This window comes from Rhynchophorus ferrugineus, unplaced genomic scaffold, assembly GCF_030347505.1.
Source record: "Rhynchophorus ferrugineus isolate W39M unplaced genomic scaffold, kcgeb_rfMv2 rfM8, whole genome shotgun sequence".
NCBI lineage: Eukaryota > Metazoa > Arthropoda > Insecta > Coleoptera > Curculionidae > Rhynchophorus > Rhynchophorus ferrugineus.
In genome coordinates this window covers 20,031,200-20,045,802 of record NW_027472587.1, presented here as the reverse complement: position 1 = coordinate 20,045,802, position 14,603 = coordinate 20,031,200, and the positions used below count along the sequence as shown (strand labels likewise).

The window sequence follows — 14,603 nt, the reverse complement described above, 5'->3', positions numbered from 1 at the left end:
CTTTAAATCAGATTTTTTGTGTAACTTGGATTTTAACTGGTGTCTCCATTTGTTTCTGTTTTTATTGTATATTTTCAGTGACTTGGGACCAGTACAAGATTGTCCTATACCATCGTAACTGAGATCATTGTATTTCTTTAAAAAGAATATTTTGCTGTTAATCTCAATTTATTTTAATATTTTCGAAGCTCAAACCTCTTAAGGATATATCATTAAAAGGTTTTTGCGAAATTTTAATTATTTTCGAAGATATAGGCGTTTCTTCCTCTCGAACCCAATTTGTTGTTGGTATATTTACTTCCTCTAAATTTTTAGTGACTTATGGTCATTTCTAGTCGCCTAATTACCTCATAGTTTCATCATATTTCCTCCACAATGGCACGAATTGAGATATTAATGAACAATATGTACAGTTTCCGATGTTCAGATGGCAGCTGCATCCTATTCCATCTAACCTGCGACGGCATCAGCCACTGCGCAGACGGCACGGACGAGGAACCCGGCTACTGCGGATACAGGACCTGTCCCCTGGGCTGGAACAAGTGCATCAACGAGAAATGCGTGCCCGCCAATGCCTTCTGCGACGGTATCGACGACTGCGGCGATGGCACCGATGAATTGAACTGCAGCTGCTCGGAAGATATTTACTTCAGGTAAGCGTGCGTTCTTTTAGACAAGGAACTATTTTTTTAACCTATACGGTATCTAATAAACTACTGGGGAATGTTTTGGTCAGTGATTGAACCATTGGAGGTGCTGAGGGAACATTTGATTGGTCATACAGAAACCTCGTAGTATTCAATAGTATTCAGTTTAAGTCCTTCAATAAATATGCATTAGATGTACTATAATGTAAAATAAATTATGTTTTATTGAGATTCAAAATAAACGAAAATGCGGCAACGTTGTATTATGAATTTTGATGACGCGCATTGGTTGTTTTATTGGAAGTATAGTCCTTCAGTATGGCGCATACTATGAATAAGTGTTTTATTTTTACGAGAAAACATGATTTATTGATTTAAATTTTGACGAACGTGGAACATTCACCATGTGTATAAAACCATCAACAGATGCAATAATGGAGAATGCGTGCTGAAGTCAGAACGATGCGACAACGATCCGGACTGCAGAGACAACTCGGACGAGATCGGCTGCCCCATGCCGGATTGCTCCAAGAACCACAACAGCGACTTCGTCAACTGCAACTTCACCACCAATTGCATCCACAAGGACTGGTTCTGCGACGGCGAGGACGATTGTTGGGACAACTCGGACGAAATCAGTACGAGACCTCACCATCTCTCTCGACATTTTGCTGACGCTCCCCATTTCGTTTCAGATTGCACTAAGAACGGTAAGACCTGCGACTCTCCCGGCATGTTTCAGTGCGCCTCGGGCAAATGCATCAACGCCAGTCTGTTCTGTAATGGACAGGACGATTGTCAGGTACGAAGACTACTTATACCATCAACACGATGATTCTAAGGGGCATTCTCTTTGTTCGCAGGACGGTTTCCTGTCTTCGGACGAGGTGGGCTGCACTTCCATCAACACCTGCAGCCTGGACAGTTTCCGATGCATCAGCGACGGGAAGTGCATACCGAAATCTTGGCAGTGCAACGGGGTCAAGGACTGCGAGGACGAGAGCGACGAGATATCCTGCAAGCACGTTTGTGGGTGAGTGTCTTTTGTTATCCTGTTATTATGGAGGGTAGACATAGAACAGTTTTCACCATAAAAAGCATCAATTATTCTAAAGAATCATTCAGCATTTGAAGTCGCCGCCCCATACGATTACAATTTAATTAATTAATAATGTAATTTATTTGCCAGAATCAACAAGTTCCAATGCACGAACGGCGACTGCATACCCAAGTCGTGGGAGTGCGACGGGTCCCCGGACTGCATAGACATGTCGGACGAGACCACCCACTGCAGCAGGTCGGAATGTGGCGTCCTGGAGTTCAGGTGCAACGCCACGGGCAGGTGCATCCCCAGGTTGTGGGTGTGCGACGGCGACGTGGATTGCGCCGACGGCCAGGACGAATTCCTCGACGGGGAGTGTCAGGGGAAGACGCCTGCTTGTACGCCTCAACAGTTCCAGTGCAATCAGGGCAACTGCATCAACAAAACGTTCTATTGTGACGGATACAAGGTAAGCTCGTGTTTCATTTTTCTTCAATTCCACGTGTTTTTATTACTAGAGATTAAAGGAAATAATTGGTCATTGTTTTTTTTTATATGGAACCGTGATTATATTAAAATTAAAACTCTAGTGGGCATGTAAAATTATTTTCCTCATCACATGGTATAATTATTTTGGAAGTAATTAAAGTATTTTGAAAAATATGAATGAATAGCATTACTCATTTTTTTTAAATACATATTTCTCCTATATTTTATTTAATCAATAGCAGCTCAAACATATATAGCCCTTCCAATAACCAACAGTCAGTGCACGACATAGAAGTCGAATATACTGTCAATAGAAGTTTGTAAAAATGTAAAATTCGTTTTAAACTCGGATGTTCCTACTTATCTAGTTAAAAAGAAACAGAATGCTATCTGATGCGTCAGAGCATATTACCAAATCAGTCTATAAAATTCAATGTGCTGGTACTGGTCGACAATGTCGTTCTTCAAAACATTAGTGATAAACAAAGTTGATGTGGCAACATTGCGAGGTGTTGACGTTATACGTTCTGACGACATACACTGGCTGTTTTATAGGACGGACTATAGTGAACGAATCTCTCTAAAACTCTCTCGTAATTGTAGGATTGTAATGATGGATCAGACGAACCAGACGAGTGCTACAGGTCGTGTTCTGTGGGCGAGTTCAATTGCGCCAACGGCAAGTGCATCATGGACTTGCACAAGTGCGACGGGGACGACGACTGCGGCGACAACAGCGACGAGAGGACCTGCACCAGCAACGACTACTGCCAGGCCAAAGGCTGGTTCAGCTGCGACAACGGCGTCTGCATCAAGGAGTCGTTGCTGTGCGACGGCGAGAACAATTGCGGCGACTTCAGCGACGAGCTCAAGTGCAACATCAACGAGTGCTCGGCCGACCCGTCGCCCTGCCATCAGATCTGCGTCGACAAACCGGTGGGGTACCAGTGCCAGTGCGGGCCAGGTTTCAAGGTGTCGGCCAAGAACCCGCACCATTGCGAGGACATCGACGAGTGCCTGGACAGACCGTGCAGCCAGATATGCAAAAACACCAGGGGATCGTACCAGTGCAAGTGCCACAAGGACTATATAATGGAGAATCATTCTTGCGTGGCCAACTCCGAGTTCAAAACCACTCTGCTGGTCGCTAATAGGTAAATAGTATGTATATTATAATGCCATGAAGTTAGTACATAATTATAAATAAAGATGTGTGAATGAAAAGAACACAGTTTGCATAAATTTACATAGGTAATAAGAGAGTGTAGTTATTATTAAACATACTAAAGTATTTTGAAAGATATGAATATTGTATTACTCATTATTCACTATTTTTATACTTATATGATAAATTACTCTGATATAAATACAGATATGTCATTGAAAATAAAACAGTTTGCATAAAATTATATAGTCAATGAGAGAGTGTAATTATTATTGAGAAAACTAGAATATTTTGAAAGATTGAATATGGTTATTACTCATTATTCATTATTTTCAGACTTATATAACAAATAGCTCTAGTATAAGTAAACATGTGTAAATAAACATAACACAGTTAACCTAAAATATATAACTAATAAGTGATTTACATGAATTCTCCATTATTGGTCTCTCTTCCTAGGTATTACATAAGAGAAATCGACTTGAATGGTTTTGCGACCATCCGAGCACATAACCTAACCAATGCGGTGGGCCTAGATTATGACTGGCTCAGTCAGTGCATCTATTGGTCGGACGTAAGCCAACTGGGCAGTACCATCAAGCGCCTGTGCGACTACAGACACAATAGCTCCTCAGATGCGATCGAGACCATTCATTCCAACACGCTGCACAATCCTGACGGCCTGGCAGTGGATTGGGTGGGCAGGAATCTCTATTGGTGCGACAAGTAAGTGATCTGGAAGTTTTTCTGTGTTAAGTTGTTCGCGATTTGTTGTTGTTGCTGTTAAAGGGGCGTTCACACTATCGAAGTGTCCACGTTAGACGGGAAACACAAGAAGATGTTATCCATCAAAAACCTGGAGCAGCCTAGGGCCTTGTCTTTGGACCCTATACGTAAATATTTATATTGGACTGATTGGGGTGAAAAAGCTCATATAGGTATGTTTTTTTTTTGATAATGATTATGACGATTTTAAACACTCCAGGTATTTAGAAATATAGGACACAATAGGATAGGATACGTTTATAATTAATTTAATAATGTTTGATATTCAGGTAAAGCTGGTATGGATGGATCTGACCCGAAAGTGATAGTGGACAAGAATCTGGGCTGGCCCAATGCCCTCACCATCTCCTTCGAGACGGAAGAGATATTCTGGGCGGACGCTAAGGAAGATTACATCGCCGTGGCTGATCTAGACGGTAAAGCCCCCAAATATCCGGAAGGCCCGCCGGTTTCAACGATCGTTTTTCAGGCAACAACATTAAAATCGTCGCCAATCGTCACATCAACAGCAAGATCCAGCTGCATCACGCTTTCGCCATCGACGTGTGGGAGGACAACGTCTACTGGACCGACTGGGAGACGAAGACGATCGAGAAGTGTCACAAGTACACCGGCCAGAACTGCTCTTCATTACTGAACATTGTCCACAGACCGATGGACGTTAGGGTGGTCCATCCACTACGTCAGCCCATGGTTGCCAATCCCTGTGAGAGCGCCAACTGCTCGGTTTTGTGCTTGCTATCTCCGGTGCCGCCATATTACACTTGCCAGTGTCCAGAGAATTATATCTTGGGTAAGATACGAGGTCTAACCGAACAGCAAATGACATTTTTCATGCAAAAAAATTATAGAAATCTCCAAAAAAAAGTTTAATATACTTTTTCGAAAACCCCCGATTTTTAATTTCGATATTTTACTTCTCAATTAAAGGTTCGATACTCTCATTTACAACTATTGATACTTCTTTGAAAATTCATTATTCTTCAAATATTGTATTAATTTCCATCACCTGGCTTCCGTTGCTTTCTATTTCTATACCCAGATACTTAACACAATTAAACATTTAATTATTCTATTTTTACACTCTCAATATAAATATTTATTACTTGTAGCTCTCCCATCACCATTTTTTCACATTTTTTTTTAAAATCATTATCATTCAATTCAATTCTCTTAATGTCATATTTCATCTGTTTCATTAAGTTTTATTTAGGTATTCTGGCATATCAGTTGTTATTATTACATTATGTGCGAAATCTTCTATCGGCATTTATATTATTTTAGGTAAAGATGGTAAATCCTGCGAGGCCAACTGTACGTCCTCTCATTTTGAGTGCCAAAACAGTTACAAGTGTATCCCGTTTTGGTGGAAGTGCGACACTCAGAATGACTGCGATGATGGAAGCGATGAGCCTCCAGACTGTCGGCCTTTCAAGTGTATGCCCGGACAGTACCAGTGCCAAAACGGACAATGTATACATCCAGGGGACCTGTGTAACGGCGTGAACAATTGCGGAGATGGATCAGACGAGAAGGATTGCGATAAACACACGTGCTTGAATACTCAGTTTAGGTTAGTATCCATGTTACACAACTTGGAACGATTATTATTTGATGTATTCATGGCATACTCTGTTTTTATGATCACTCAGTTTAGGTTGATAGGATTATTTATTATATTTTCACTGTAATAAAGTCTACATTTTCTTTGACTGCATTTCTCTGATTAGCTAATTTACGGTAACGTTATTTAGAGCTTATAATCAGACTGGCTAACATGGCACAATTTTAACTATAGTCCTTCAAATAAAACAACCAATGCACGTCATCAAAATTCATAATGCAACGTTGCCGCATCAAATTTAAGTTTTTGTTTACTAATATGCTAATATACTAATGTAAATAAAACAATGAAACGTTATAAAATATAATTTATTATGACATACGGTACATCCAATACATATTTATTGAAGGGCTTAAAGTACAGTTACACAGAGAACATATATTCTTGTAGATGCGAGGGTAACGAAACTACACCAAGTATCTGCATACCGAACTCGATGCGATGTAACAAGGTGAAGAATTGTCCACTTGGAGAAGACGAACTTCACTGTCCCCCCGTTACGTGCCAAGCTAACCAGTTCAAGTGCGATAACGACAAGTGTATACCTTCGGTGTGGATTTGCGACAAGGACAACGACTGTGGCGACAATTCCGACGAGCAGCAGGACTGCAAATCCAGGAACTGCACCGAGGGTCACTTCAGATGCAACTCCGGAAGGTACCATGGATTTTCGTCGAGGTTCCGACGCTTCAACACCAGTTTTCTTACTTCTCCAGGTGTATCCCGTTGGCTTGGAAGTGCGACGGTGATCCAGACTGCGGTGGGGGCGAGGACGAGCCTCCCAGCTGCGACCTTTCCGACTTTCACACCTGCGAACCCACCTACTTCAAGTGCAGGAACAACAAGTGCATCCCGGGACGCTGGAAATGCGATTACGAAGACGACTGTGGCGACGGCTCAGACGAGCTGAACTGCGTGCCCAGGAATTGCTCTGAATCCGAATTCAGGTATTGTACCTCAAAAATGAACCAGTAGTTTATGATCGAATGACAACAAGAATTATAACAGCGTATAATTAATCGGTACTTATTAAATATTATGATTGTTGAACACTAACCAGTATTTATAGCAATTATTCCTAGCAGTATAATGTAAATTTTTGACTTAAGACTTTAAAAGATTACGACTACTGCTTTGTTGACTTACTATTTCACTGTGATAAATGTGATACTTAATTCGTTGGTGTTGGTTTTATGCCATCGTGTGACCTGTATTGGTAATCTGTAAGAATACGAATTTCTAACATAGAACGTTTTTGACTAGAATTTACTGTGATAAATGTGGTGCTATTGTTATGTTATGACTTAATTACCAATAATCAGGATCAATTAATTATCAGTAATTAATATATATAAGATAAATCTATAACATCAACTTCTACCATCTAACAACAATCATAACGTAGGTATTTTATAGCTAACAATCTGTAGTTAACCATCCATTACAGTACACTTTTTCACTACAATTTTCTGACTCGACTAGCCAACAATTTTTAATTAATATAATATACACTTTTTGACTACAATTTTCTGACTTACAAACACACTGTTAACATAATTTATAGCTTACAATCTGAAATTAATACTATATACACTACTTGACTATAATATATATATATTATAACTAACAACCTGTAGTTAATACAGTATACTAGTTTTGGCTACAATTTTCTGTTTCACACATTCACAGCAAAACATTTTAAAGCTAATAATCTATAGCTAATGCGATATACAGTTTTTGGCTACAATTTATTTGAGTTACAAATCATTATAACACATTTTTAGCTAATAATCTCTAGCTAATTCAATATATAGTTCTTGGCTACAATTTCTCTAAATTTCAAATTCATTATAACACATTTTTAACTAATAATCTGTAGCTTAGGTTGTATACAGTTTTGACTACAATTTCTGAAATTATAAATTAATTATAACAGATTCATCTGTAGTATAAATATAATAAACTAAAAAATGTCTGCTACTACATTTTTCCAATTTACTTATTAACTTGGGCACATCTTATAGCTAACAATAACATTTTTTGACTACATTATTCTGACTTATGAATTTACTGTGACCTCATATCTATTTTCTAGCTGCTATTTTTATATTAAGACTTAATACTCAATGATTTATTATTTTTTATCAGCATTTTATATTTGAACTATTGATATCCAGCTTTCTTTTACTATATTTTCTGATTCTTACGATTTATTATGATAAATATCATATCTGTAACCAGCAATTACTAACAACTATTAATTAAACCAATTAATACTATTGTAATATCCTTAATTACTATTTATATTTTAACTTATTGATGATGATATGGTAATATAATATTTAATCTCGCCCAGCACAGTGTTTTTATTTAATTAACTACAGGTTCTGTACAGTTAATCTTAAGATGCCCACAGTTAATTGCAATTTACCGACACCACCCTCGACACTGCCCGATTATTAGCGACCAGTTAGTTGATTGTTGTTGTTGAGTGGTAATTAATGTTTGATATGTTTTTCCCTAAATGCTCGCCGCTCCAGGTGCGGTAACGGTAAGTGTATACGGGGAACCATGAAGTGCGACGGTGAACATCAGTGCGACGATCACTCGGACGAGCGCGACTGCCAGCGTCAGTGCAAGCAGAACGAGTTCGAGTGCGTCAACGCCCAGAACTGCATATTCCTGGGTTGGAGGTAAGGGTTCCCTATCGTTCTCTGGCTCGAGATCGTCTCACCAACGCCGCGACGGCGACTGTTCCAGGTGTGACGGGGAAATAGACTGTTCCGATGGTTCCGACGAGGCCAACTGTACGGAAACCTGCCCTCCTCATATGTTCTCTTGCCAGAACGGGTTCTGTATCAGCAATTCGTGGCGGTGCGACGGCCAGGAGGACTGTCCCGATGGTTCCGATGAACATAGATGCTCCCCGTTCGCCTGTCCAGCCGGAAGATTCAGGTAGGACTGATAATGAACATGTCTGGTGTGTCGGTAGTTTTCTTCCGTTATTTACAATGTAAAGTATTGGGTTGGCATTTGATTCTATGTATTTTGACAATCTCTTGTATTCTTCGAAGTCGTCGAAATGCTGTTCTGCAAGTGCGTGCCCAATCGATGCGAAAGGGTGCCAGTCGCATGGAGCCAGGTCTGGAGAGTGCTATAAAATTTCCTATACAAGTAATTTCAATACAAGCATTTTCTTTGATCGGTTGTAATGTTGCAAAATTATCTATTCATGTATTTCAACATATTCCCATCATTTGGGTCTTTCCCATCACTTGTTAATCGTTCACATATTCCACATTCAACTTTTCTGCCAATTGTTTTTGATTTTAAATTGGGTCTTCATCCTGTAACTCCTGAAATTCCATATCTTTTTCGCTTTTTCAGCTTACTTACAGACACTTGGATACTAATTTGTAGCTAATGTAATATATAGTTTGAGCTAGAATTTTCCTGAACAAAACACTGTAACAGATTTTATAGCTAATAATGTATATATTTTATAGCTAATTCCAATAATGCAATATACAGTTTTAGCTACAATTTCTCTGAGTAACAAATTCATTATAACATATTTAATAGCTAATAATCTGTAGCTAATACAATTTTTGACTGTCATTTCTCTGTTACAATACATTAAGACATTTTTTTTAGCTAGTAATATTTAACTACTGCAATATACAGTTTTAATTACAAATTCTTTAAATTATAAATTTATTTTGACAGTTTTTTAGCTACATATAGCTAATATAATATAGAGAATTTTCAATTCAATTTCTTTGAGTAAAATAATCACTATAATAAATTTTATAGCTAATAATCCTTTTTACATCGTTTGGTCATTGCATGCTTATGGGTATTCAAACTCATTACAAAATCTGGAAAGGAATTACCGACACACCTGTTATATTGTCCGTTTTGTTACTTGATTATATCCTTTTATCAGGTGTAAAAATGACAAATGCGTGCCTTTACACGCCCTCTGCGATGGCAAATCCCAATGCGGCGATGGCAGCGACGAAGACAACAATACCTGCAAAAACTACGGCGTCTGCCCCTTGGGCCAGTTCACCTGCCAGAACAAGCGCTGCATCCTCGACAGCGAATTGTGCGACGGAGTCAACAATTGCGTCGATAACAGCGACGAGCTAGACTGCAAGACGTCCCTCTGCAAATGGAACACTTGCTCTCAGATATGCGTCGAGGTACGACCTCAACATAATTCCTCCCTAACACCACTACCAAACCTCTTTGTTCAGGTCAAACACAACCAGACACTGTGCAAGTGCGTGGAGGGCTACAGGCTGACCTCCGACGGTCAGTGTCAGGCAGAAGGTCAGTTGGCTGAACTGATCTTGGCAGTAGAAGCAGACCTGACGGTTCTGTCGCCCTATAAGGTGGGCGTCGACAAAGATAAGAACAAGAAAACCCTGGCCACAGCACCAGGATACAAGGTAATTGGTTTTTCATCGTCGTTCTATTTAAATACTAATAGTTCCAAATATTAATTCAACAGGTTGACGCTGTCGACATTCACTATGGCAATCGTCAAGCCGAAGCCTTCTGGACTGACCACAAGTACAAACGCGTCCAGGCCAAGATCATCCAAGTACACGACGACAGACGCACCAACAGAGACGCGGACGTGGCCAGGACCGTTCTCAACAACCTCAATGACCCCAGAGGTGAGTAGCGAGTTCTTCGAGTCTTTTTACCATAAATCGACCGTTACAGGCATCGCGCTGGACTGGACGGCAGAGCGACTGTACGTCACCGACGGATACCGGATCATAGCGACCGATTTCGCGGGCCAGTTCAACTACACGGTGGTGAGGGGCAACATGCAGCAGCCGAGAGACGTCGTGGTGGCCCCCGGGGACGGGATCATGTTCTGGATCGACGCTGGTTTGTTGCCGAGAATCGAGCGAGCCGACATGGACGGGTACAACAGGAGGACGTTGGTGAACGATCTGGTGTGGCCTACCGGACTGACCATCGATTACGCGACCAAACGGCTGTATTGGTGCGACTCGAAGATGCTAAAGATCGAAACGGTGAACTACGAGGGCAAGGACAGGCAGCTGGTGTGGCATTTTCTGAACGACATCAAGCCATACAAGCTGGAGGTGTTCGAACATAATCTGTTCGTGTCCACGTATCAGAAGCACGATGTTCTGCGATTGGATAAGTTCGGAAAGGGCGAGATTGTGTACCTGGCACACGGACTGAACAGGTACTAGTAATATATTATAGTAAATTTGGTATATCTTTCATTATAACTTTGAATACAGTATTAACTTTATTAAATCATATTCACATTCTATTATAACCTTGAGTTTGTTAAATTTCTAGTTATTTAGTTGAGCTTATTAAATTTAGAACATATACGTTATATATATAACGTATATATATATATATATATATATATATATATATATATATATATATATATATATATATATATATATATATATAAAATACCTATTCTGTTCTACCTATTCTAAATTTCTTGTTACCACATTGGATATATTAAGTTTTCATTATGATAGCGAACTTTCTTCGATTTAATGTCTCATTTTAATGTTGAATTTATTCAATTTTTCTTATATATTGAATTTAACTTAGTATATCAACTTATCAACCGTACAAGTTAACTTATCATACTGAAATTATAATATTTATTGTTATATATTATAAATTATAGCAGTCTATTTATTAGTTTTGGTTTATAGTATTGAAATTTTATACAAATTTTTATTATAATAGCGAATTTATTGAATTTCTCATTATAACATTGAATTTATTAAATGTTCGTTATAATGTTGAATTTAATTAAATTATTATGTAGTATTTAAACAACTACACTTGGTTATTTATATCTTGGTTAAAGCACTGAATTTAATACATTTACGTTATAATCTTGAATTTACCGCTTTGTTAGGATTTAGAGCGATTAAAATTAGGTCGGGCTGATGATCCTTATGTTTTCAGGATCTCCGACATTCTAATACTGCACGAGCACCGGCGGCCTAAGATCAACAATTCCTGCAGCGGTTTCTGCAACAACAACGAGTTCTGCCTGCTGACGCCGAAAGGACCCCGGTGTCTGTGCGCCGATGGGTACGTCAGCGATCTTCTGACCTGCAAGCCGGCCGTGGCGCCGACTCCGCAGTGCCCCTTTAATTGTAACACGGGAACCTGCAAGGTAACGACATGCGTCTTTTACGAAGAATCCGAGATATTATGTGCTGCTACTTATTTTTAAAGGTTTATTACGGTTTTTGGCACTTAATTTTAAATGTTTATTAGAAATATCGCTACTTTTAAAAATGTTTTATAATTTCCATACTTTATTATCAATCTTCGATGTTATTATTTGGCTGGCTTCACTATCGTTGACACTTGCGATTCTTTAGGTGGGAGAAGGAGGAACCCCTCACTGCGAGTGTCCGCCGTTGTACGCCGGAGATCGCTGTCAGTACTACAGGTGCTCGCAACACTGCAAGAACAGGGGCGTGTGCAAGCTGGATGACTCCACAAACGGCACGACGTCCTCGGAAGAGCCCAACCTACCGCCGCTGACGTGCATATGTCCCCCGCAATTCTACGGCAAGAGGTGCGAGAAGCGACTGCCGGTCTGCCTCGATTTCTGCGAGAACAACGGGACCTGCAAGGTGTTCATGAATATACCTCATTGCACGTGCTCGGACGGCTTCATGGGCTTCCGATGCCAGCAATGCACCAATTTCGACTGCGGAAATGGCGGCACCTGCGTGGTGGCCAACGATACTCGTTCCTGCAAGTGCTCCCAAGGTTACAGCGGCGCCTACTGCGAGACATCCGTATGCGGGGACAACGGCGAAGTGTCCGTCATCTCCAACAAGGTATCGTGCGACTGTCGTCCCGGGTACACCGGGGAGTTTTGCGAAATCGACCGGTGTGAGGGACTGTGCAAAAACGGAGGTACCTGCCAACCGTCCAGCCTCCAGTGTATCTGTCCGCCTTCCTTCACAGGTAACTTCGTCATCATTTAGTCGTCAGCCTTCTTCAAACCAACTGGTCTCCGTGTTTTTCAGGAGATAGATGTCAGACTGACCTGTGTAAATCGCATGGCATCGTATGTAAAAATGGAGGACAATGCAGTACCGACGGACATATATTATATTGTTCATGTCCGGCGCTTTGGTCGGGCAATGATTGCTCTACGTACATGGGCGGCTCCAATCCCTGCAACAACTACTGCAAGAACCAGGGCATTTGCGAAGTATCCACCCCGAACAATACTCCTGTATGTCGGTAAGTAACGCTGTGCTAAAACTCTTTTTTTTACTAAAAATGTTTACACACTACCCTATTTTTTAGTTATTTATTTCGGAGTATACTGTATTTCTTATTTACTTGTTTGTAGCTGTACCGGGGACTGGACGGGATCCACCTGTTCTAAGCCGGCTTGTCGCAAGCCGTGCCAAAATGGTGGTACCTGCACCTTGAAAGGGAACGTGTCATATTGCGAATGTCTACCAGACTACGAGGGCAGCAACTGTACCATTCTAAAGAATCCCGAAGTGATCGAGCACCGTAGCAGTGTCAGAGAGGAGGGACGTAGCATATGGGTACCTATCGGGTACGCTCTGGCGGTGATGCTCATAGTTCTGGCGGCTGGCATCATACTGTTCCAGTACGTGTTTAGAAAACGAACGGTATTCTCTCACGAGCGACTGCAGGAAAACGATTTCGCCAATCCTATGTATCACGACAGAGACGCGGAACCATTCACTCTAGACGCCGACAAGGTATAACCAAAACAATCGGTACCACTCCCAAACCAACATTTCTCGTTTTTCAGTCCGGCAACTTCGTCAATCCCGTTTACGATTCGGTCTACAACGGTACCACCAGTGGCCGGGAAGAGAAGGCCGTCCTCCTGGAACACAGCACCGACGAAACACCCCCTCCACCGACCGAAGAGCTATAAAACCTAATCCCATTTTCTCCTAACCTCTAATTAGCCCAAGACTGCTTGAAAATCTCGTTCGTATTAACAGATAAAAGACATCGGCTCGATGGAGCCGTGCAATGTGCCATTTACAATATTTAAGTCGCTCTAGCCGTCGATTTTCTTGATATAACCTTTAGGCGACTGAATTGACGTCGTCTTACCTTTCCCAAAGATAGTTTGGTTCATAGTTTTAACACTCTGCTTTTTGCGTTTTCATTTCCTTGCCATTCCTCCGACTTTCACTCACGCCATCATCTCCCCAGAAAGTAAATTGTTGAAACCTTTTTTTTCTGGTTTAAATCTATATACCTACATATATCGACATGTGACAAGTAACTGAGTACGTCCGTTGTAAATATTAAAATATATTTTAAAGAAAATGATTTTTGAATAAGAATATAAGATTTCCCTATATGTACGACAAAAAGTATGTATAGCTCAATGTATTTTGTATATCGATAAGTATTCTTTCGTGTGGTTGTGCCAAAATCTGTACACGGACCATGGGATCCACCCAGCTCTCTATCGTTAGTCCCTGCCCCCCGTGTACCTTCCCAGCTCTTCAGTTGGATTCCGGATGGATTGACGTATTTTTTTTTATATTGTACAATGTAAAATACGGTTTTTAATAAATGTTTCATCAATGGCCATTTATTAGTATAATTCTTGCGGATTCCACAATATTCAAAACGTAAGTACATTGCAAAAACTCCCTACGAAAATAGAGATTTTTTGGGTCGTCACTCGAACTCCCTCGAAACAACCAGAAAGAGTATTGAGTGTTCGTTCTTTTCCGAAAAAAAAAAGCTTACTGAATAATTACTACCTAAATAATACCTAAATAAATAAAG

The 14,603-nt window shown here is 40.4% G+C and overlaps 1 protein-coding gene across 1 annotated transcript in view; it reads left to right on the top strand.

Annotated features, from left to right (window-relative positions):
- LRP1 (LDL receptor protein 1) overlaps positions 1-14,402 on the top strand; it is a 55,112-nt gene extending 40,710 nt beyond the window's left edge. The window contains exons 38-61 of the mRNA XM_076412801.1: positions 414-653; positions 1,074-1,285; positions 1,343-1,449; positions 1,511-1,680; positions 1,837-2,158; positions 2,782-3,332; positions 3,803-4,069; positions 4,133-4,281; positions 4,399-4,545; positions 4,599-4,922; positions 5,414-5,702; positions 6,144-6,410; positions 6,470-6,700; positions 8,294-8,446; positions 8,514-8,708; positions 9,700-9,958; positions 10,013-10,207; positions 10,270-10,438; positions 10,488-10,986; positions 11,745-11,958; positions 12,170-12,767; positions 12,830-13,049; positions 13,162-13,546; positions 13,600-14,402. Coding sequence (XP_076268916.1) covers positions 414-653; positions 1,074-1,285; positions 1,343-1,449; positions 1,511-1,680; positions 1,837-2,158; positions 2,782-3,332; positions 3,803-4,069; positions 4,133-4,281; positions 4,399-4,545; positions 4,599-4,922; positions 5,414-5,702; positions 6,144-6,410; positions 6,470-6,700; positions 8,294-8,446; positions 8,514-8,708; positions 9,700-9,958; positions 10,013-10,207; positions 10,270-10,438; positions 10,488-10,986; positions 11,745-11,958; positions 12,170-12,767; positions 12,830-13,049; positions 13,162-13,546; positions 13,600-13,728 — 6,292 coding nt within the window. The 3' untranslated portion in view covers positions 13,729-14,402. The remainder of the gene's footprint in view (positions 1-413; positions 654-1,073; positions 1,286-1,342; positions 1,450-1,510; positions 1,681-1,836; positions 2,159-2,781; positions 3,333-3,802; positions 4,070-4,132; positions 4,282-4,398; positions 4,546-4,598; positions 4,923-5,413; positions 5,703-6,143; positions 6,411-6,469; positions 6,701-8,293; positions 8,447-8,513; positions 8,709-9,699; positions 9,959-10,012; positions 10,208-10,269; positions 10,439-10,487; positions 10,987-11,744; positions 11,959-12,169; positions 12,768-12,829; positions 13,050-13,161; positions 13,547-13,599) is intronic.
- Positions 14,403-14,603: the final 201 nt, after the last annotated feature.